The sequence below is a fragment of the Procambarus clarkii genome, chromosome 56, assembly GCF_040958095.1.
Source record: "Procambarus clarkii isolate CNS0578487 chromosome 56, FALCON_Pclarkii_2.0, whole genome shotgun sequence".
Classification (NCBI taxonomy): Eukaryota; Metazoa; Arthropoda; class Malacostraca; order Decapoda; family Cambaridae; genus Procambarus; species Procambarus clarkii.
In genome coordinates this window covers 27,475,440-27,498,081 of record NC_091205.1, presented here as the reverse complement: position 1 = coordinate 27,498,081, position 22,642 = coordinate 27,475,440, and the positions used below count along the sequence as shown (strand labels likewise).

General features: G+C 45.9%; 3 protein-coding genes across 3 annotated transcripts; 2 read left to right on the top strand and 1 right to left on the bottom strand.

The window, feature by feature from the left end:
- Positions 1-309: 309 nt before the first annotated feature.
- LOC123770829 (uncharacterized) lies at positions 310-5,705 on the top strand. The gene is made up of 6 exons (XM_045762997.2): positions 310-463; positions 2,394-2,535; positions 2,763-2,871; positions 4,080-4,264; positions 4,815-4,914; positions 5,173-5,705. Exons 1-6 carry the CDS (start codon positions 412-414, stop codon positions 5,392-5,394), a joined length of 810 nt encoding a protein of 269 aa, XP_045618953.1. The 5' UTR covers positions 310-411; the 3' UTR covers positions 5,395-5,705.
- A 1,014-nt stretch (positions 5,706-6,719) lies between these two features.
- Positions 6,720-8,853, bottom strand: LOC123770900 (uncharacterized). Its single transcript, XM_045763078.2, has 2 exons — positions 8,812-8,853; positions 6,720-7,604 (listed from the first exon to the last, which is right to left on the bottom strand). Exons 1-2 carry the CDS (start codon positions 8,851-8,853, stop codon positions 6,720-6,722), a joined length of 927 nt encoding a protein of 308 aa, XP_045619034.2.
- Positions 8,331-20,919, top strand: LOC138353146 (uncharacterized). The gene is made up of 3 exons (XM_069305984.1): positions 8,331-9,882; positions 17,877-18,798; positions 18,970-20,919. The coding sequence occupies exons 1-3, from the start codon at positions 9,868-9,870 to the stop codon at positions 20,634-20,636; spliced, it is 2,604 nt and encodes an 867-aa protein (XP_069162085.1). The 5' UTR covers positions 8,331-9,867; the 3' UTR covers positions 20,637-20,919.
- Positions 20,920-22,642: the final 1,723 nt, after the last annotated feature.

The window sequence follows — 22,642 nt, the reverse complement described above, 5'->3', positions numbered from 1 at the left end:
ACTCATTTAAATTAAAACATTCAATCTTTATTGTTACTTTATGTTGTGTATCAAATAATTTACCTAACAGCCCGAAGGTTCTATCAAAATCTGCCGGAGAGGAGAGCTTGACTTACACGAGCAGGGCTTAGTTGGTTTACATTTGGTTGCTTAGTGTTGTAGAATCATCAAGCAACCATATTCATTCTCCCAAAATGAAGTGCTCAACATAAATGGATGTAAAGAAGTGCTGCTACTAATCCCCAGGTAAAAATTAGTACGCAGTAACCCGTGGGAGTAGGAGCAGGTGAGGGCTGGCGGGCTCTCACACCCTCTGTCACTACACAGATATAAGTATAGGTGACTCGGGGGTCATCAGCACTCCTCACAACCTTCACCAGCATTCTCCAGCACCGCGTCTCTTCAACCAACATGAAGATTCTTTTACTTCTCTTCATCACCGCCGCTGCCGCCTTACCTAAAGGTGAGTGTGGTTGTAGTTGAGATTTCTGGTGTCGACTCCAAGGCTGCTCCAGGACTCTGGGACTACCTAAGAGTCATTTAAACACCGAGCCAAATGAGCTGTTGTTTCAAATGTCTTTTTTCCGTTATATATTTATATAATAGAACGTCTTCTCCTTTGCATGTAAACTCTCTAACATTATTCTTTGCATATTTTTATCGATTGAACTATTATTATTATTATTAACTTATAGTATAGAGTGCAGTTGATTCACAATTGTACCAGAGTTCGATTCCCAGGTAGGGTGAGACGTTTGGACACGTTTCCTTATATCTGATGCCTCTGTTCACCTGTTATACTCAAATTCTGTCAGTTGAAATGTAACCAGTCACAGGCAAGTAGGCCTCTGACGTCATGCCAGACAGAGGAGCATCAAGCCATGCTCCCAGCAGCCTCAGTTATCCTCACAGACTCAGAGTAGAAGGACCTCGGCTAGGCAGATATATACCTTGCTATCTCGGTCAATAAATATATACAGAAGCGACTACTGTGTCTACCTTCTACCCCGAACAAGGCAAACGAATACACCTAGCATCACATAGGTACTTAAGAGTTAGACAAATACTGTGGGTAGCATGCTATATATGGTCAGTCGTTGACCTAGTGGGACCTCAACAAGCTGAATAGGCTTTCTCTCCCCGACAATGCTAAACAAGACTATATTTCTATTAATGTTATTCAATAAAGAGGAATATGTTTTACTTAAGTTTATACTGCCTTGATTTTCTATAATTAAAGAAAACCACAACTTTAGGTTGGGATACTATGATATAAAGAACTTTCAGTGGATTCCCTACTAATTCTTAACCGATTCAGCTTAGACGCCTTGAAACCAACGGACACCGTGACGCGATTTTGACCACTGCGTCTCTATACTGCTGTGGGGCATTCATCTTTAGCGGCCTAGATGGATGTGAAGCTTGACGCAGTTATTCCCTGGAGTCAAAGGGAAGTGGGTAACTTTTTCAGTTGTCCGGTTGGATCGTTAGGTGAGAAGATGGTGTCCAGCGCTGGCTTGGCCAAGAGGTGCCGGAGATGTCTTGATGGGCTCTTGGTGTGCTCTTGGGGCGTGGTGGGCGTCTGGCTCTTTTTCCGCCAGATGTCACTGGAAGACTTTACTGCGTTGTTGCAAGACTGGGCTAGAGTTTAAATTAAGAGGGTTCATCTCGACAAGTCTGCTGTTAGGTTACGACTTTGTCCGGCTACCCACAGTTCGTAGAATGAGTGAATAATGACTTTCATTATTCAGTTTCAAGACATATCGCCTTGGGATCACTGGGTGTTTTACAGCTACTCTGCGTGGGGCCACCGTGATTCTGCCTAACAGTGTGTTTATCTGGAAACCTGTGCATAGGACAAATGTTTTCCACCGACAGACGATGTGCAGGTTTGTTGTTTTCGGACACGCATCTGGCAGTTCTTCCACCGTGGGCCCTAAATCATCATCAGGAACAACAACAGTCATACTCAAATATTATTATCATTATTTCCTCAGCAGCCTTTCACACACTATGAAGTTAGAATCAAAGGCTTTACTCGTAAGATTTTATACAGAGACTCTCCGATACCACACTTTAAGCTGTGCTCCTTTCCCACAAAAATAAAAGGATCCATTAAATCCCCACACGAAGACGTCCTTCCAATCTCACACACTATATAGTAACCCCCTGCACTGCTATGCATGTAGCCATGTACTACACATCCATCACAACGTTCTACCTCCCTCTGCACAACCCAGCCACGTCAACACCTCAGTGCTGCCCAACAACACCACCCACATACCTCACAACCCTCTAAGTGCGACCCCTTACACCAACAAGAACCCCTAACCCTGCCCTGTCTGCTCTACTGCGCTTCCAACACTCACTAAGCACAGTTCACTTTCCCACAGCCGCCGTGGGTTCGGTCCACTATACCACCTGCTATAGTGGATTCAACAAAGGAGGTTCATTCCAGACCTTCTCCGATTACGTCCCGGACCTGGGACTATACAACTTCGACAATACCATCTCCAGCGCCACCGTCACCGGCATGTGAGTTCCTTTAGTTGGGGGTGGATTTTCTACTGGTTTCATATAAAAATTTCTTCCCCGTTTATGTCTTTTTCATTTCTGTTTATATCCTTCCACTGCCCCACCCACCTTACTCCTAATGCCTTTCCCCACCTTCCTTCGTCCCCCCACCCCTTCATCCTCAACCCCTTTCCCTTACTTCCCAACCCCTCCTCCTCCCGTGGACTAAGAGAATGCTCCTTCCCCAGCTGGTTTTACTACGAGGATGAGGACTACAACTTGGCCTCCAGTGGCAGCGTCTACTGGCTCCATGGCTTCGATTACTTCAGCAACTTTGACAATAGCTACGACGACGTGGTGAGTGTTTTGCATTCTTATTCCTGCTCGTACATAAGGGCGGATTTAGACAAGGTGAGGCCCTGAGCTATTGGAAAGCTTTATAAGCCCTAAGCTATGACAAACTAATGACACCATAAGCTATAGGAAACAGTAGAGACCCTTAGCTGCGTGATGCTGTTGAGGCCATATTTGACAATTGTTAAAAGAGAATAAGACTGTAACAACTGAACTCGACAAGAATGCCGCCAAAATGAATACCAAACCTGTGCAAAGATGGAAGGTTAGGGGTTGCTTCTTTAGAGTTTTATTATAAATCTTTCATTATTCAGTTTAAAGACATTTTGCTATATAAAAAATACTTGAAATTCGTGCCCTGTGAGTCGAATGACTGAAAGAATTTAATTTATGAGTAAAATGCTCTTTAAACTTGCAATTGCAAGCTTAATATGTAATTTGAAAGCTATGAAATGATTAACACTGAAAACTAAATTTAAATTGTAGCAGACCATGAGACCCTAAGCTGTAACTTAGTTTATGCCTAAACCCGGCCCTGCTCCTACATATACGCAGATATTGTGCTTCAGCTCCTGGGTGACGCCTTTTAGAAGGAGCTTGTCTAGTGACGCCTGACTTTCCCGAGTCTTCGAGTTCTGTGTCCATCTATGTCGTCTCCGTCTGTCCATCATTGACCCCTCGTTCTGTCTCGACCTATTACCTGTCACCACCTGTGACCTTTATTCTGTTCCCACCTGGGAACAGTTTCCGTCCGTAAGCTGAACTCACCGTCATCGTTCATTCGGTCTCTTATAGTCGTTAATGTCGTGATCAGGTCTACTCTCTAACGACGGGAGAATAGCCCCCCTCCCTTGTACTTTGGTACTGGATAACGTAGGTGGCGAATAATGCCCTAGACGATTCCTTGACCAGATTCCTGAAAGACGTGCTTAACATGTTCCAGCTCCTCATGTGTGATGAAGTTATTCTGTTTACATGTTCCACCTGCCATTGATTACGTGCTTTACTCCCCCCTCCCTCCCTCTCTCTCTCTGTCTCTCTGTCTCTCTGTCTCTCTGTCTCTCTGTCTCTCTGTCTCTCTGTCTCTCTCTCTCTCTGGGTATGTTGGGATGCTGTCCGAGGTTAAGTCTTTCAGTATGACTCAAGCTGAATATAATCCTATATGTATATATATCATATTTATCTATTTATCTATTTCTGTAACACCGCAGTTCTCATCGCTGCGGTACGGAGGGAGTCCGGACTGCCTTGGCTGCGACACTTGGACGGTGTACCAGGGCCAGTACTTCACTGGCAGTGAGTTCTATGGCACCACCGACAGCAACTTCTTCGGCAACCTCCAGGGCCAGGTCTCCGCCATCCTCCTCACGGGCACCTCCGCCTGGACCTTCTACGAGTGAGTTCATTCTTCAATCTCGTTCACCTCGAGGCGTAGAGATTTTAGGTAATATCCTCCTAAGACTGCACACCTTCTGTGGTTGAGTGTTCAATAAAGCCTTGAAACTGCATATATTATTTATAAGGCTACTTAGGCCTGGATGTTAAATTTTTGCATTTCCTTAAATGTTCATAAGTCTATCCATTGTACAAAACATTAGATCTTTTCAGCAGCTTTTGAGCAGTTAAGTCACAGCTGATTGGTTTAATTCCCGTAGCAGGACAGAAGCGTTTGAGCAACGATTAAGACACATCGTAGAAGTCATAAATTAATTTACATTATTGTGTTCTGTGTTGCAATATTTTACCCCGGTCATTAACCCTACAGGTCAATTTAGCACCAAGTATTAAATTGTAGCACTTAGCAGCAGCAGTTATATTATACACGACACAGGGTCTTAACTGGATCAAAACCACCAGAGACCAACCGGTCCTGGATGCATGTGAATTCCTCAGTAATAACTTCTTATTAAGACGCCGGTTCTTAACTTGGTGTTTGTCTTGAACAGCGGACCGTCGTACTCGGGCAGGAGCGTGTGTCTCTACCCTAACACAGTCCACGACGTCAGCTCCAGCGGGGAGGTCCTCAACTTGGGCATCTACCCAGATGTAAGTAAGAGGCGTTCAATCCTCGACCGTCCAAGTGATTGGGCACCAATCCTTTCCTCCGTCTTATCTTAAATTCCTGTCCCCCCTATCCCTCCCAAGTGTTATACAATCGTAATAGATTAGCACTTTCCCCTGAGTATTGCCTATGCTTCTATTCCGTATAGCATTGCACATTGTTGCAAAACATCGATTATTATTATCAATATTGCATTGTTGCACTGCACATGTTGTGACGTATGGTCTCTCCCTGGGTGGCAGGTGACGCAAGTAGGGATGTACGACAACAGTATCCAGTCGGTGCGCAGAGGGTGTTGGTCTGATGTTGTCTTCAAGGCCCCCGAGGTCCACGCCCAGGGCCAGGCCAAGAACGGTGCCTGGGGATACTTCCGACCCGAAGCTGGCCAAGAACACTCGGCAGCTGGCCAAGGACACCCGGCAGCTGGCCACAGCCGCCCCGCAGCTCGTCCGCAGAAGGTTTAGGAGATACAAATGGTGATGATTTGCTGAAAGTGTTGCCAAAAGGAGAGAGAGAGAGAGAGAGAGAGAGAGAGAGAGAGAGAGAGAGAGAGAGAGAGAGAGAGAGAGACGATTGCAGTTGCATAACACATGTTATGGTGACTCCCGTCAAATGCTATCATCATCTAATCTTATCATACCACTGTAAAACACCACGATGAAAGCCATATGGTGTTACAAGCTACTTTTTTAACTCTACAAACTTTACCATTTTACATATATAAATAGTTGTATAATACTGTATTATTACTTATAAATAAATATTTGGTGTATTCTTTTCTGTATTCAACCCATTAGACACAGCTATTCTCGATTTATTTACAGATTTATTCACTGAAAATATGACATTTTACATTTATAAATAATTACAAACTAACAAAAAATCAAGAAAATTTATGTAAATGTAATAAGCAAAATAATCTAAGTTGAAAAGATTGCCTCTGGCTCAGCCCCCAGCGGTATTACAGTCAGAAAACCAGACGTCAATATATATATATATATATATATATATATATATATATATATATATATATATATATATATATATATATATATATATATTCAAGTTATTGATTAACTTGAATATATATATATGACCATTCATTGTCACCCTAGGATCAAAAAGCTAAAACTCGATCCTGTAGGCACGAAAGGTTAGTACAAATAATTACACACACACACACATACATATACAAATACACACTCACCACACCCACATACATATAGACATATACAAATACACCCACCCACACACACACTGATGGTGTGTGTGGTGGGTAACTACTGGTTATATTCAACAGGTAAACATTTTCCAACCCAATGCTCACACTTGGGGAGGACAGGATGAAGCCCTCCTCGCCCCCAGCCCACAAGATAAACAGAAATAATGGTTTGTTTAGAGTAAATTGAAACCCCGACGGCTCTATTCAAGCCTGAAACGCTGAGGTACTCGCTTTCTCTTGTTCTAAACTGGAAATAATCTTCGGGAGATGTTTTACCAGCGACCTCTTTGAGGGATGTTGCAGAACTGGAGTGTCCTCTATATGTTGGGACGTCAGGTGAATTCTTAACATAGTCCCAGTGGTGTACTTGGTCGGTGTGACCCCCTAGCATAGTCCTGGGCTGTGTTTTGTGCCTGGATGATGCGGTGTGGCCCAAGATAGTGTGGTGTGTCCTTTGCGAAACACAGATTAATGCAGTGTGTTATTAGTGAAGCCTATGATGGTGTGACGTAACCCTAGTGGAGCTCTGTGGCGGCTCCTGACGCAGTCCTGTACGTAGAGTCGTGTTTATGGAAGGAGCCAGCCCGGCCTGCGTCCGGAGAGCCAGCCCGGCCTGCGTCCGGAGAGCCAGCCCGGCCTGCGTCCGGAGAGCCAGCCCGGCCTGCGTCCGGAGAGCCAGCCCGGCCTGCGTCCGGAGAGCCAGCCCGGCCTGCGTCCGGAGAGCCAGCCCGGCCTGCGTCCGGAGAGCCAGCCCGGCCTGCGTCCGGAGAGCCAGCCCGGCCTGCGTCCGGAGAGCCAGCCCGGCCTGCGTCCGGAGAGCCAGCCCGGCCTGCGTCCGGAGAGCCAGCCCGGCCTGCGTCCGGAGAGCCAGCCCGGCCTGCGTCCGGAGAGCCAGCCCGGCCTGCGTCCGGAGAGCCAGCCCGGCCTGCGTCCGGAGAGCCAGCCCGGCCTGCGTCCGGAGAGCCAGCCCGGCCTGCGTCCGGAGAGCCAGCCCGGCCTGCGTCCGGAGAGCCAGCCCGGCCTGCGTCCGGAGAGCCAGTCCGGCCTGCGTCCGGAGAGCCAGTCCGGCCTGCGTCCGGAGAGCCAGTCCGGCCTGCGTCCGGAGAGCCAGTCCGGCCTGCGTCCGGAGAGCCAGTCCGGCCTGCGTCCGGAGAGCCAGTCCGGCCTGCGTCCGGAGAGCCAGTCCGGCCTGCGTCCGGAGAGCCAGTCCGGCCTGCGTCCGGAGAGCCAGTCCGGCCTGCGTCCGGAGAGCCAGTCCGGCCTGCGTCCGGAGAGCCAGTCCGGCCTGCGTCCGGAGAGCCAGTCCGGCCTGCGTCCGGAGAGCCAGTCCGGCCTGCGTCCGGAGAGCCAGTCCGGCCTGCGTCCGGAGAGCCAGTCCGGCCTGCGTCCGGAGAGCCAGTCCGGCCTGCGTCCGGAGAGCCAGTCCAGCCTGCGTCCGGAGAGCCACTTGACCTGTGTCGTAGCCAGGAGCTAGAGCCTTCAGCGGGTGCAACCCAAAGGAGGCCGGAGACGAAAAAGAAACACAGCTTGAATGTGGAGCACTAGCTTGTACGAAACTTTTGCCTGTACGGATCACCTGACTATAAGGAGCGCCGTACGTAGCACATGCAGATAACTTTCTCCGTCGCTGAAGAGCCACCTGCTGCAGGTCCTCATCCGTTTATCAACCCCCCTCCCCTCCCCTCAGGGCCTGACGAAGGCTGTGAACAACACACACGCACCACATAAACACACACACACACACACACACATCACAAGCGCTGAACGTTCCTCTTAATACGTATTTCTTTTGAGTTCATCGTGTTTCAGTCGGTAGTGCGTGTGCCTGGAGGGAAGTCCAGGAATGCGATTGATTCCATCGTACGATTTTGATATTTTCTCATCCAGGATAACTCGGTTAGGAGCCTAGACGCTAAGATAAATATCCCTGGAAGAAAAGTGACGATTAAAAGTCGTCTTGGCGCAGAAAACGTAAGAGATATAACATCCGAAGACTGAAACGTTGGACGTGTAACGCCCAGAGACTGAAAATAAATTTATATATTAAGTGACAGACATATTAAGTATAAATCGCTGTTGGATAGAAACGTTTAGAGTTCCATGTGATGTTCCATGTTCCATGACCCCTGCGTTCGAACCCTGGGCAGGACGGGACAACTAGCCACCAATTTGTAACAGTTCGCCCATGTTCACCCAACATTAGAGACGTGGTTATAAATCGATTGTAGAATCGTATTCTAGGGAAAACCAGCATTACAACTATAAAGCTTAAAATGAGCTGTGGGTCATGTTAGTGAAAACTAGAAAGCTGTGGTTTAGGAAGAGTTCTGGGCCCGGCAGTCTCTAGGCCTACCAACAGGAATCAGAATATGTCTGTTCCTGTACCTTCCAGTGTTAGTGAAAATATATAATATAAATGGTACCCGGCGCTGCTCCAGTGAAGGACACTACATCTTCACTGATGTGATGACCAAACCATTCATCAGAAAATGGACGGACCGAAACGACGACGTTTCGGTCCGTCCTGGACCATTGTCAGTTCGTGTCATAGAAGAGAGGAAGTCCAAGGAAGTTCGGGCAAAATCGTTTCTCCGTTTAATGGTGTGTAGTTTGGTCATCATATCTTCAGTCACGTTACTGTGACTCATCTTGACTATACACGACCTTCATCACGGTAATCATCTGCACTACTCATAGCCATCCTCATCACTATCCATGTTCACTAAATACTATTCTCATTTCTGTAACCATCATTACTAACCTCTGAGTCCCATATCTATAAACTTTCTCCTTCACCACCTTCCATGTGATGGAAGGGGTGAAATTTACAGGGGTGAACCCTTGTAAATTTTTCACTGAAAACTGTCTTCATTTAATCATTATTAAGAAAATACTGTGCTGGTGATTCTTAGTGAGGATGGAGCCGGTTAGTTAGCGAGATTGGAAATGAGTATAATTTGCAATTTCATGTAAAGGAGGGAAGCGGTCCATGGAGGCTCGATCCCGACCCGCCTATGACCATCCCCGGACGAAGACCCTTCACCCTGCAAAGTTTGATACGGCTTGCCGCAAGCGTCTGATCCCACACCTCGGACAGAGTCTCTTGTACAAATATAAACGGTATGTATCACAACGGAAGATAACAACAATAACCGTCAAATTGCCTTATTACCAAGACGGCATCAACCGCGGACGCTGCAAGGAAACATTTGTGAAGAAAATTGGGAACAAAACTAGAAACCCCGTTCGTTAAATTTAACAAGTGCTGCCATCTGTTGCCGGCATCCTCGACAACTGCCGCTCTCGTTATCCGTTAGCCGAGAGAAACAATAAGTTTTGTTGTAATATTTGTCCAATATATCGGTATTATTAGTCATAAAAAGAGGACGCAAAGAGTGCGCAGTGTTAAAGGAAACTGTCGTTAACATGATTGTTGTACAGCTTGGCGGGACCACATGCCGTCAGCTGCTGCAGTTTCTCGAGCTTTCTCCCCCAGACAGACCTCCTCCATCCCTTCCGTCCCGCGGTACATCAGTTGGGTCTTCCTGGTCGGCTAGACGGGACTCCGCACCGGTTTGTCTGGTGTGTGTGAGAGTGTTTGTGTGTGTGTGTCTGGACACCAAGGGTGTGGGTGGGTGTGCGAGTGCGTGTGCTCGACCAGCAAGAAGAGACTGTGTTAGCCGCGTCCTCCGTCGTTGTGTGCACGCAAAACACAATGAAATTGCGGCTGGTAAGACATATTTTGACCATTGTTTGAGAAATGTTTAGTCACCGACGTGCTGGTGTTTACCGACAAGCGTCTGGGACGCTCTAAACTACGTCAGTCCTGCTTGTACAGTTTATTCCTGAATATTTTAATTATAGATGCTGGGGGACAAATGCTTTACTTCAAATCTTCGACTCACTATTGTATCATTAGAAATTTTCCGTAAACAAAAAGCCCAATTTGATTATAATGGTCTGCTGTTGGTACTATTTTATTTTAAAGCTTTGTAAAACTTTGTAAAGCTTTGTAAGCCTTTATAAGTGCTAATGATACCCTGCACGTACATCTTGCATTTACAAAACTTAACGTGAGCTGTGTGGCTCAATTCTTGTCAAGAATGGACTTGAATAAGAGGTACAGAATGCCAGAAAGAATAACTTGATCCAGTGTGATCGGTATCTTTCTTATAATTTCGAATTCACATTGTCAGGGATAGGAAGTGTGAATTAGGCTTATTAAAATCTACCTAGGACCAACTACCGACTACAGAATGCAACCCACAACAGTTCCCTAGCTTCCTTGTACCTATTTAACTGTTTGGGGAACAGCCACATCAGGTGAAAGGAAACTGTCCAATCTTTTCTGTCTCGCACTGGATTGAACTCTGGTCCTTCGGGTGTAAGCCAAATCTGTAGGCCGCTGCGCTACAGATCCCTTCTGAAGAAAACAAAAAAAATCTTTGATCTATATTCGCACTGAGCACCCAATCACTACTAGCGCTGAGCACCCAATTATTACTATCGCTGAGCACCCAATTAATACTAGCACTGAGCACCCAATTAATACTAGCACTGAGCACCCAATCACTACTAGCGCTGAGCACCCAATTATTACTATCGCTGAGCACCCAATTATTACTATCGCTGAGCACCCAATTAATACTAGCACTGAGCACCCAATTAATACTAGCACTGAGCACCCAATCACTAATAGCTAGCACTGAGCACCCAGTCAATACTAGCATTAAGCACGCTAAACAATACTTCATTAAATACAAATATTATATAAAAGTACTTTTGTGTATATTTAGGCCTACAGTACATTAGGTTAGGTGTTTTTCTGTTGGAAATTAATTGTATTTAGAATGCGTGGTTAAAGCATTTAAAGACGTATGATTCGATCATAGGAAGTGAGTGAAGCACCGTTCAATAAAAGTTTGCAGCCCGTCCTCCAAACAAAGACCTAAAAGTGATTCCATGCACCCGCGAAACCCCCTGTTTATGAATGACAAACGGTTTACACACGACTCACAACTGATTTCGTTCGAACACTTCCGAAACAAGTGCTTCACTGACGAATTTTGTTCGAACCACAACGCTGTGGTTTTGTTCGAACCACAACGACTAGTACCAGAGGAGAGAGGTATGAGTTACGTGGAAAGACTACATTAAACATGACGTCACTGAAAAGAGAGACGGGTTTGGAGAGACATGATCACCACACGTAAAATACTCATGGAAATGAACAGGACTGACAAGGAGAGAATATTTGACATTATTAGTAGACAAGCAGGGGAACACGCGTGAATTTTCAGTACTCAAATGAGCCACGGAGACATTTTGAATATTTGTTTCAGTGTAAGATTAGTGAACACGTGGAATATGACAAGTGGAGAAATTCCCTATCCACAACTTTAAAAACAATATGAGAGAATCTATTGGAATCTATTATAGATTCCAGAGCCAACCCGTCCTCGACTCAAGTCCATTACATTCAGCGGTCAACCCCACAGACGCATTCATAAATTTTAACATGCTGTTTATTCAAAACGGGAATTTTCTCAAGTATAAATTAATATTATAATATATTAGCATATTGTGTATATATAGGCATAGGATAGGTTAGGTTAGGTGTTTAGGTTCTGTTGGCGATTATTTGTATTTGTAGTACGTGGGTGAAGCATTTATAGCGTTGTGATTCGAACAAAATTCGTCAGTGAAGCACTTGTTTCGGATATGTTCGAACGTCAGCAGTTGAGTCGTGTGTAAACCATTTTTCATTCATAAACAGGGGGGTTTGGCGGGTGCATGGAATCACTTTTGTATCTTTGTTTGGAGGACGGGCTGCCAGAGCCTATACTCCAGTCGACTGAGGTTCGAGAGACTGAACCAAAGAGCTGCAACTCAACTCCCATAAAGCTTTACTTGGTGAGCGTTTTTCCGCCCGCGAAAATGTAAAGCTTCTTTTTATTGCTTTGTTTACAATAAGCTATTTTTTTGACTTGCAGCCAGCTTAGCTGTAATGTTGTTGGTTTGGGTCTGAAGGGATTAAACACGAACTGTTGTCGAATCATCTAATTACGAAAAGTAACTCCAGCCACTAGACGTTGATAGACACTATAACAAGCAAGACGTGCTCAAGAACTTCTGTAACCTCTAACACACACACACACACACACACACACACACACACACACACACACACACACACACACACACACACACACACACACACACACACACACACACACAGTCTCATGGCATGCCATGTGTACATCAGAGGAGAAGGGCGAGTTGAATATATCTTCCATGATGGCCAGAAACCGTATGACACTGCCCGTACAGAAGGCTAACATAAAAGCATTTAATATACACATTGTATATTAAAAAGGTTTGTTATAAGTTAATATTATCATATATTAAAGTCCTATGTATCGTTAGGCATAGGGTAGGTTAGGTGTTTGGGATCTATAGTACAAGTACGATTATTGGTATTTGTAGTACGTCGGTGAAGCATTTACAGCGTGGCGATTCGAACAGAAATCGTCAGCAAAGCACTGTTTCGAGAAATGTTTGACCCTCATCATTCGCGTGTAAACTATTTTCCTTTATAAACAAGGGGTTTGGAGGCTGGATTATGGAGCATTTAGCCATTCTTTATGGGGACGGGATGTGTTGGAACACATCAAGTCTCCACCACAACCATTTCTCAGGACTCGGTTTCATGAACCTCGTTCGTCAACACCAAAGACTCTTTGCTTCCACCTGATTCTCGTCCTCATAACAAAGCAAATGCTCGTTGTTAACGGCTGCATTAACGAGAGCAAATGCTCGTTAATCCAGCCGCCAAACCCGGTTTATGAATGAAAAGAGCTCACACACGACTCACACACTTGATGACTTTCGAACATTCCTCGAACAGTGCTTCACTGACGAGCTCTGTTCGAATCACAACGCTGATAATGCTTCACCCACGTACATCAAATACAACTAATCACCAACAGGACCTAAAAACCTAACCTAACTTGCACCTAAATATTCACCGTATACCAATACGTAATAATTTCATTTATATTTGAGAAAACCACTATTTTGAACGGGCACTATTGATGATAGCGTCTTTCGGGTCGGCTGTTGCTGGACAAGCCTAGCCCGAGGGACAGTGGTTCATAGCGAGCAATGACCTTTTAATCCTGTCATTGTCAACACCGCCTCCCCCCACCCCCTGTCTTTCAGCCCCTTCCCTCCTCCGCCCCTTTTAATAACCACCGCGTCATTGGGATAAACGTAAAATAAAATTAAGAAACTTTTACCTTTTGTGCAATTCACGTACGTTTAGTAAAAAAAATGTATTTTTATCACGTCACGAGTGATTGGTGGACAGTACTGTATAGACGGGCGGCGTCAGTTTACTCTCCCGGATCTGAGTCCTTTTGGGCCCGTCACGCTGTCCCTGGTGGACCGTCACGGTGTTCCTGGTGGACCGTCACGCTGTCCCTGGTGGACCGTCACGGTGTTCCTGGTGGACCGTCACGCTGTCCCTGGTGGACCGTCACGGTGTTCCTGGTGGACCGTCACGCTGTCCCTGGTGGACCGTCACGGTGTTCCTGGTGGACCGTCACGCTGTCCCTGGTGGACCGTCACGGTGTTCCTGGTGGACCGTCACGCTGTCCCTGGTGGACCGTCACGCTGTCCCTGGTGGACCGTCACGCTGTCCCTGGTGGACCGTCACGGTGTTCCTGGTGGACCGTCACGCTGCCCCTGCTGGACCGTCACGGTGTTCCTGGTGGACCGTCACGCTGTCCCTGGTGGACCGTCACGGTGTTCCTGGTGGACCGTCACGCTGTCCCTGATGGACCGTCACGGTGTTCCTGGTGGACCGTCACGGTGTTCCTGGTGGACCGTCACGCTGTCCCTGGTGGACCGTCACGGTGTTCCTGGTGGACCGTCACGGTGTTCCTGGTGGACCGTCACGCTGTCTCTGGTGGACCGTCACGGTGTTCCTGGTGGACCGTCACGGTGTTCCTGGTGGACCGTCACGCTGTCCCTGGTGGACCGTCACGGTGTTCCTGGTGGACCGTCACGCTGTCCCTGGTGGACCGTCACGGTGTTCCTGGTGGACCGTCACGCTGTCCCTGGTGGACCGTCACGGTGTTCCTGGTGGACCGTCACGCTGTCCCTGGTGGACCGTCACGGTGTTCCTGGTGGACCGTCACGCTGTCCCTGGTGGACCGTCACGGTGTTCCTGGTGGACCGTCACGCTGCCCCTGCTGGACCGTCACTCATCCTGACTCATACTCTCATACCGCTCATACTCATCCTGTGAGCGGTAGTTTATTGTGCACCTCATACTCATCCTGTGAGCGGTAGTTTATTGTGCACCTCATACTCATCCTGTGAGCGGTAGTTTACTGAACTGTGCACCACATCCTCAAAATAGTGCGGTAGGGCAAAAGGATTATAGCTGGAAAAAAGTCTTAATCAGACCTTGGTGCATGTTTGATTTTACTAATTCGGAGCGAAGCGTTGCCTAGTCTAGCTCAACACCAGAAATGAATACTTATTCAGTCGAACTAGTCGAGGTATAAGCTCACGTGGTCCCGCCCAGCAAGGCTTTGAACCGACTGTTTAAAGTACTAGAAAGCAATGTCTGTGCATTCACCAAATGAAATGTGAAAAAACTGATTTCTTTGCGAGAAAAAATACTAAAACGCGCGTTTCATAAGGCCATTGTTTTATATCAATTCCTCAGATATTGGCGAGCCAAGGTCTCTAACCACAACAGGTCTGGAGTTTTTATCGGAGGGCACGACATGATGTTCGTTCCGACACGACGTTCGTTCCAAACAGCCCGTGCTACTTGCAAATTATAGATCCTTCATTGTCCCAAGTTTGCGTCCTGAAGAGGTGCATTGTTAGGTACGAAATTAATTACATAAGGCGATATATATGCACGATATTCCACACTGATGTTTTGACCGGTGGGCGAGAGCGTCATCGCTAGCACTGTTCACCGCTGTGGCGCGGCGGTCCACGGCGGCTCGTTATGCTGTCTGTGTACTGCAGCACAGCGCAATGATGCACGGCCCCTCCTGGTGCGGTTCCAGGAGAGTTGCTTCCAGGGGGTGTAGTCTTTGTCGTGTATTTTTGGTTACCAATTCTTGGTTACCTGTTCTTGGTTGCGTATTCCTGGCTGCATAATCGTTGTTGCATTTTCTTGGTTGCATATTCTTGGTTGCATATTCTTGGTTGCCTATTGTTGATTGCGTATTTCTGGTTGCGTATTCCTGGTTGTAGCTGCCTGCTAGTCGGGGTGGGACTCGTATCACACAAAAAAGGAGAGAGAGAAAAAAGCAGAATATCTCCTTTTTGTGTTTGTTTTTGTAACTCAATATCTGCCAGATGTACGTGTGTTTGTTCCTTTCTCTGTCACCACATCGCTTCCCAATGTCCAGAAGACCAGCCCCGCCTGTCAACTAAACTGTCGCATACGTCATCTTGACTGTCTCGTTTGTATATTAGTGTCGCACCTGTCAGCCTGACTGCCACACTCGTTACACAGACTGTTGACCAGACCACACACTAGAAGGTGAAGGGACGACGACGTTTCGGTCCGTCCTGGATCATTCTCAAGTAGATAGTGTGTGGTCTGGTCAACATACTTCAGCCACGTTATTGTGACTTATCGTCTACACAGACTGTCTTTGGAGTAAACATTCTCGCAAAATGTTTATTCCAACTCAACTCGACTGTCTCGAGTGATAACAAGGTGGGAAAAATGCGTTGAGCATGAAAATAAAACCTCTGGTCGCACTCTCCTCCAGACAGGATGTCACAAGATAGATTACATAGAAATTTTTAAGATATCAGACATGAGAATGTTTAATCTCTGGTTATTTGTTCATATCAGTGACGCAAGAACATGACGTACAGGCTTTAAGGAGCTGATATCAGGAACTGCTTCATATTCCAGACAATACCAGGAGCTGCTGCTTATTCCAGACACTAAGAACTCCCTGGACAAGTCTCGCTCCCTCCCTCTTAACCCCAAGTTATGGGGCACAAGGTTGAATATAGTTGAGGTATAAAATACCTGTGAACTTGATACTCTGTCCACGAGTAGCCACCTACTGCTGCCCCTCATTCTTCTCACCATTTGCCTCCCCTACTGGGTACGATTTAAACATGTGCGACCTGATCTGATCTGACAACACTCCTTCCCAACCACTAGCCCCTCCTTCTTATCAGCCAACATACACTATTCCTCAGCCTTCCCCTAGCTAGGAATCCTCCTGCCCCCTATCCTCCCTATAAACCCATGATTTCGATCAATTGTTTTCAGAAAACGTACAAGTCTGTCTGTTATGTGTACTCCACGTAGGAAATGATCTTCAGAGAGGAAGGGCCGACCACGAACCGTCCACGCCAGCAGACCTTCACTGCTTAGTATTGACTTCCAGAGAGTGTCAGCTGGATGACTGTGGCGGCCAACGGTGTACTGTTAAACAATTTCAGATCACAAGTTATAAATCTGTTATTAATTATATCTTTTTCAATATAATATAGCAATTATTCGTAATTTATAATCAAAGTCTTCCCGTTCACCAGTTTGCTCTCGAGTAGACTGGGATAGTATTTGTCCGGTTTCCTGCCTGTTGGCTTTGGGTGAGTTGTCTTGTCTTTCAGTTGGCTCTGGACGAGGTGGTGTTGGTGACGGGTAGATGGTGGTTCCCTGACCTGTGGTCGTCTCCAGTGTCAGTACCCACGTACCCAGTATACCAAGTGGTATTCACCTAGTTGTATTCATCTAGCTGTGCCTGCGGGGGTTAAGCTCTGCTCTTTCAATCCGCCTCTCAACTGTCAATCAGTCAACTGTTACTAATTACTAACGTTTTTTTCCCTCACACACAGGAAGCAGCCCGTAACAGCTGTCTAACTCCCAGGTACCTATTTACTGTTCCTCCCACATACCTGCTGTTCCTCCCACATACCACTTGTTACTTTGGCTCTTCCTCCCACACGACACACGATAACCGTTACTTTGGTCGTCTAGAGCCACAACCGGTTGCACTGTACAGTGATGTGAGGCAGTGTGGATGTACTTGAGAGACATTGGTTACAAAAGTGTGTTATTAGTTATAAGTTTACGAGATGTTTGGAGGGTTGGAGTGACTGTTTTGTTTGGCAAAACAAAATACTTGCCTCGTCGTAGAGGGATCCTTATGGAGGGGAGTTGTGTAGGTTATTATTGGGTATGTATTGTGTTGATCTTGTTAACCATACACACGGCAGCCATGCCTCTGTGTAGGAGAGTCTGGATTAAGACATCGGGTCGGCTGGATTAGCTTCAGTTCTCACGAGGCGTGTGGAACTGTCGTGTAATTTAACCGATAACTTCAGAGTATTAATGTCAGTGGACAAGAATGCAAACGTAGTGGCGAGTGCTCTATAATGGGTATTATTTGCTTGTTGGTAAGTGTTAAGCATATCTGTGCACCTTGGTGATGCTCCACCCTCTACAGGCATCCACATGTCCTGCCCTAATATATTAATCAACTATGGCATTTTTTTTATCTTTTGTCATTTAAATATTACTAATAATATTAGTGTAATTCTTACATTATAATAATGGTCATTATGATATTTTAATCAGCATTATCTATATTATTCTTTAAGTCAGTTCGTAATGTTTTCAATGCAGCTGGCAATCCCCTTTAATCCCGTCATGTATTTTTGTAGGTGAACTGGTGGCTGCTGGTGGCAGCGGCGGGGATGGTGGTGCCTGCGGGGGCTCAGGTGGTGCCCGGCCTCGCCAATATGGAGATTTTAAGAACGGTCCCACTGATCCAAGCGTCCGGCACCGCCCGCGACCCGCCCTCTGCTCCACTGCATGCTCTGACGGACAGAGTTCCCCGGCGCTACGACGTGCTGTTTGACTACTCCAACGAGGAGGAAAACCACTTCGAGTACTACGATGAGAAGACCGACTACTCCGAGGAGGAAGGGCGCCTAGACTACTCCAAAGACTCCTCTGATGATGGCGCGCGTGATGGAGATGAGTTCGTGAAGGTGACCGCGACACTAGAGCGTCCTCAGACCTTGCTGAACACCGACGTTACAGACTATGCTATTTTTACCCTGGAGAGCATCAATAGCCCTGATGCCGACACAACAGAGGCAACAGCAGAAGTTTTCGGCCTCGGTGATTCTCTCGGCTTGGAAAACCTCATATCTGTCTCTCCCAGCATCCATAAAATAAAACCTTTATATTCAACAGAAAGGATGCCACAAGGTACAATAGAACGTGTGAAACAAGGAAGACCAAAGCGGGTGTCCCTGGGTGCAGGAGAGCGTATGCCCCTGGATACAGCAGAGAAGGTCCACCTGGGCTCAGAAAAAAAGGAATCCAAAGGCAGTGAAGACGCGGTAGTTCTGGGTACGGCAGAGAAGGCCCTCCAGGATACAGGTAGGAAGTTAATTCTGGGTACAACGGAGTCGGATCCCACACGGAGCAGAGAGCAGTCCACCTTGAACCTTAGGGCCTTCTCCTCGCCCCACGGCCCCCAGGGTGTGGCAGTGGTCGGGACAGTGCTTGACCCCCAACACCCTCTGACCAGCTCTTCTGCGGCGCGTCGCCAACTTCCCCACAACACCTTGGTCGGTAGGTATTATCAAACAGCATCAAACCCGATGAGAGCTTATATAAGACACAAATACTCAACAGCCAGTTATCCAATTTATATCTATCATTTGGGCAGTTATCCAACAAGTAACACTCTAAAATATAGTTACCCCTCTGGAATCTATCCCCTGATGTACTATCCTCCTGCAGATCCCAATGTTTACTACCGTGACGGTGAAGGCAGCACAAGAAATGACCATACCATCGGGGAGGTTGTGATGAACTACCGCATGACCGACTTCGGTGACCACCCAGCGCCTTCGCGCTACCACCCGCAGAACGCTAGAAGCTACTATCCGGCTGGAGACCTTCCCTCTAGAACCCCTCCCGAAGAAGCGCTTCCGTCACAACAGATGGACCCGAGGCAGGGACCAACTAACGCAAGGGCAACACTCCCCAAGGCGACCCATTCTGGCGTAGAGTCCTCCAGTGCCTCCCCTGGGACTCTCTCTTCGGCTAGAGGCTCTCGCAATTCCACACATGCTTCTACGATTAAAAAAGGTGATTCCAACGATGCTCCTTCCTTAAGAAGCGTCCTTAGAATGGTAGAAACGAGGAATCGTGACGAGGTTATGTATTATACCGGCCTGCAGAGAGAGATTGAAAAATCAGATGTGTTGGTAGATGCCATCCGGAACGTCAGGACACGGGAAGGAAAGATGGTCAAGAGTTTTAAAAGAAAACAATCTACTACCACTGTCTCACCAGTTCCAGACATCGAGGAGGTCAGGAACATGTTTGGTAGCCATCCCCTGTATGACAAGCTACCGCGAGAGACGTCTCTAAAGAACAAGCTGCCGCAAGAGACTTCCCTGAGGAACAAGCCAGGGCCGATACCTCTTCAAGAGAAATATGATGACGAGGAAGACGAGTACGAGAACCTGTACCTGCCCGTCCGCGCAAAGTCGCTGGAACTGGAGAAGATCAACGAGGTAAAGAGACACTTCAGTACCCTCGTACCTAAAACGCTGTACAGAATCCGCCCCTTTTCGATACGCCCTACAGGCAGTCCTAAAATCACCACCTACAAGCCACGGTATGTACCTAGTTTTTATACAACCACAAAATCTGTGACATATGCATCAAAATCCCCGTCGATGTCGTCGTATGGCAAAAATCATCGCACACCAAAGGCTACAAGTTTATCTCCTCCTAGGACATCCAAGCTTGTGTCCTCGGCACACACACAGAACAAAAGACGACCCTCTACTCACTTACTTCAAGGAAATTATGAAAGTCACATGCATTCTAGCTCTAGGAATCGTAGACCTATTGGTTCTAGATCCCACGACCACCATCGCAACGATAACCAGGATAATTATAGTCCTAGAAGTCAAAGACAAAAAGTCTTTAAAAATCAAAGTCTATCCATCTATGGTCCTCGCAACCATAATAACAAACTCTGGGATCCCAAAGATCATGAGCCTTCCAGCTTACAGAGCGAGCGGCCTCATAGTGTGGGGGATCCCGGCTCTCCAAGCACGAGAGGCTACAACACTCCCATTCCTGTGATTAAACCACATCCAAAACACCATAGTCGACCTTTTTCTACATCCCATGGCACTTCAGGTGACGGGAGTTCTCCAAGCCGAAAGCAGGCCAATTCTAAATACCCCACTAGTAGCCTATATGAGGAAGCCGACCTGCGGCCCGACCCGGAAGAGGGCGCGAGGAGAAAGAAAGGGCCCGACATGGAAGCTATACTTGACGCTGGTGTCAGCTTCCCGAGGTTCGGTTACAACATCGACTCATTTTTCACGCGCTTCCCAGGCTTTGGATTTTTTGACTACGACCCTGACAAAAATGTTCCGGCATGATCGTTGCTTATTTATGTATTTATTTATTTATTTATTTATTTCGTGAGATTCAAATGTATATTTTGTATGCTGTTACATATTGGTTTTGTTTTTCTGTTGTGTGTTACTCATATCTGTTAGTTTATCTTAATAAGGCATCAAATTGTATTTAGTATCATGATGACACTTGTCATAGCTGTGAATAAATGCCAAAAAATAAGATAACTTTATTGAATAACACCTAAATCAGAATGATTATTTCGTAAGATTGCCGAGAAATATGTGAAGATTAACTAGTAAGGGAGAAGCCAATGTTATAAAAATGATTGTTAGTCTTGAACTCTTTCTTAGTGATACCAGTTGCCTACACTAAGGAGTCAGCTAAGAGGATCGACATATTTGGAGGACTTACTGCTCATGTATATAAAGAGGACGCTCAGTACCAAGGGAAGGGTGCGGGTGTGTTGTCTGGGAGCAGGCATGGAAGATATTAGCAGTAGGTTGACCAGACCACACACTAGAAGTTGAAGGGACGACGACGTTTCGGTCCGTCCTGGACCATTCTCAAGTCGATTGTGACAATCGACTTGAGAATGGTCCAGGACGGACCGAAACGTCGTCGTCCCTTCAACTTCTAGTGTGTGGTCTGGTCAACATACTTCAGCCACGTTATTGTGACTCATCGCCTGCATATTAGCAGTAGCTTGGACAAAAAAATCACACTCCAAACTATAAAATGTTTTATGAATTTAAGGGTGAAATTTGGAAAATAGAAAGTTCGTGCAAAAGGGGAATGAATGTCATGAACGACTCCTCTGGACGCCGTTAATATATGCAATAAGAACATAAGAATCAAGGAAACCGCAGAAGGCATATTGGCCCATACTTGACAGCTCCTACTTATATATGAATGAGTTTGGGTGAATATTTGTCTAACCAACGCTTGAAACAATCAAGGATTTATATAATTACTATAATAATGATTTATGATAATTATATTCCTATTATATTACGTGGTAATTGGTTCCACAAATCGATAGCCCTGTTACCGAACCAGCATTTACCCAATTCTTTTCCTAAATCTTAACTTAATGGAAAATTGACTTTAAGGGAAGTAATACTGAGTGGTAAAGATGCCTGTATTTTATCGATAGCAGAGGAGCAGTTAAATTGTAAAACACGTGTATATTGACTTATTGAGGACGTGCATAAAGAGAACATTAAATAAATAAATAAATAAAATAAAATAAAATAAAAATGGCCTTAAAGGAAGATTTTTTTGTGGATCCCTTCACATGTGGGAATACTGTTAAATGAGGCAACTGATGAAATAGCGAGGAGAGTCACGGACCAACCTCTTGTCGACGTAATGTCAAATAACTTTGAAACAAATTAAAACAAACATTAAATTGGTCCAAGAAGATATAGGAAAAAGTCAAGAGACCTATAATGGTGAACACACTAACACTGGCTAATGGTGTAACACTAAGGCCTTACGCTCAAATATTCACCAATCACGGACCCATCCTTCACATATGGTACAACATCGACTCATTTTTCACGCGCTTCCCAGGCTTTGGATTTTTTGACTACGACCCTGACAAAAATGTTCCGGCATGATCGTTGCGGTATGATTTATGTATTTATTTATTTATTTCGTGAGATTCAAATGTATTTTTTGTATGCTGTCTACATGGAAGGCTTCAGCGTGCATGAGATTAAAAATATTGTATAATATTACTGGGAATACGGTGCTGATGTCAGTGAAAAAGATAAGAACATAAGAATCAAGGAAATTGTAGAAGGAATATTCCTGATATTTGTAGTATGTTTGCGGCATATCACGTGATTTGTTTAGTATGCCGCACGTTCACACCTTAGATCACTATGTACTGGAGTAGAAATTTGTCGATAAATATGGAAATACAGAAATTTGAAGGTACCAAATAAAATTGTATGGATGTGTGATAATGGTATGGCAGAGACAATTCTGAGGAGGTTCTAACACTTAAACCCGAGACTGTAAT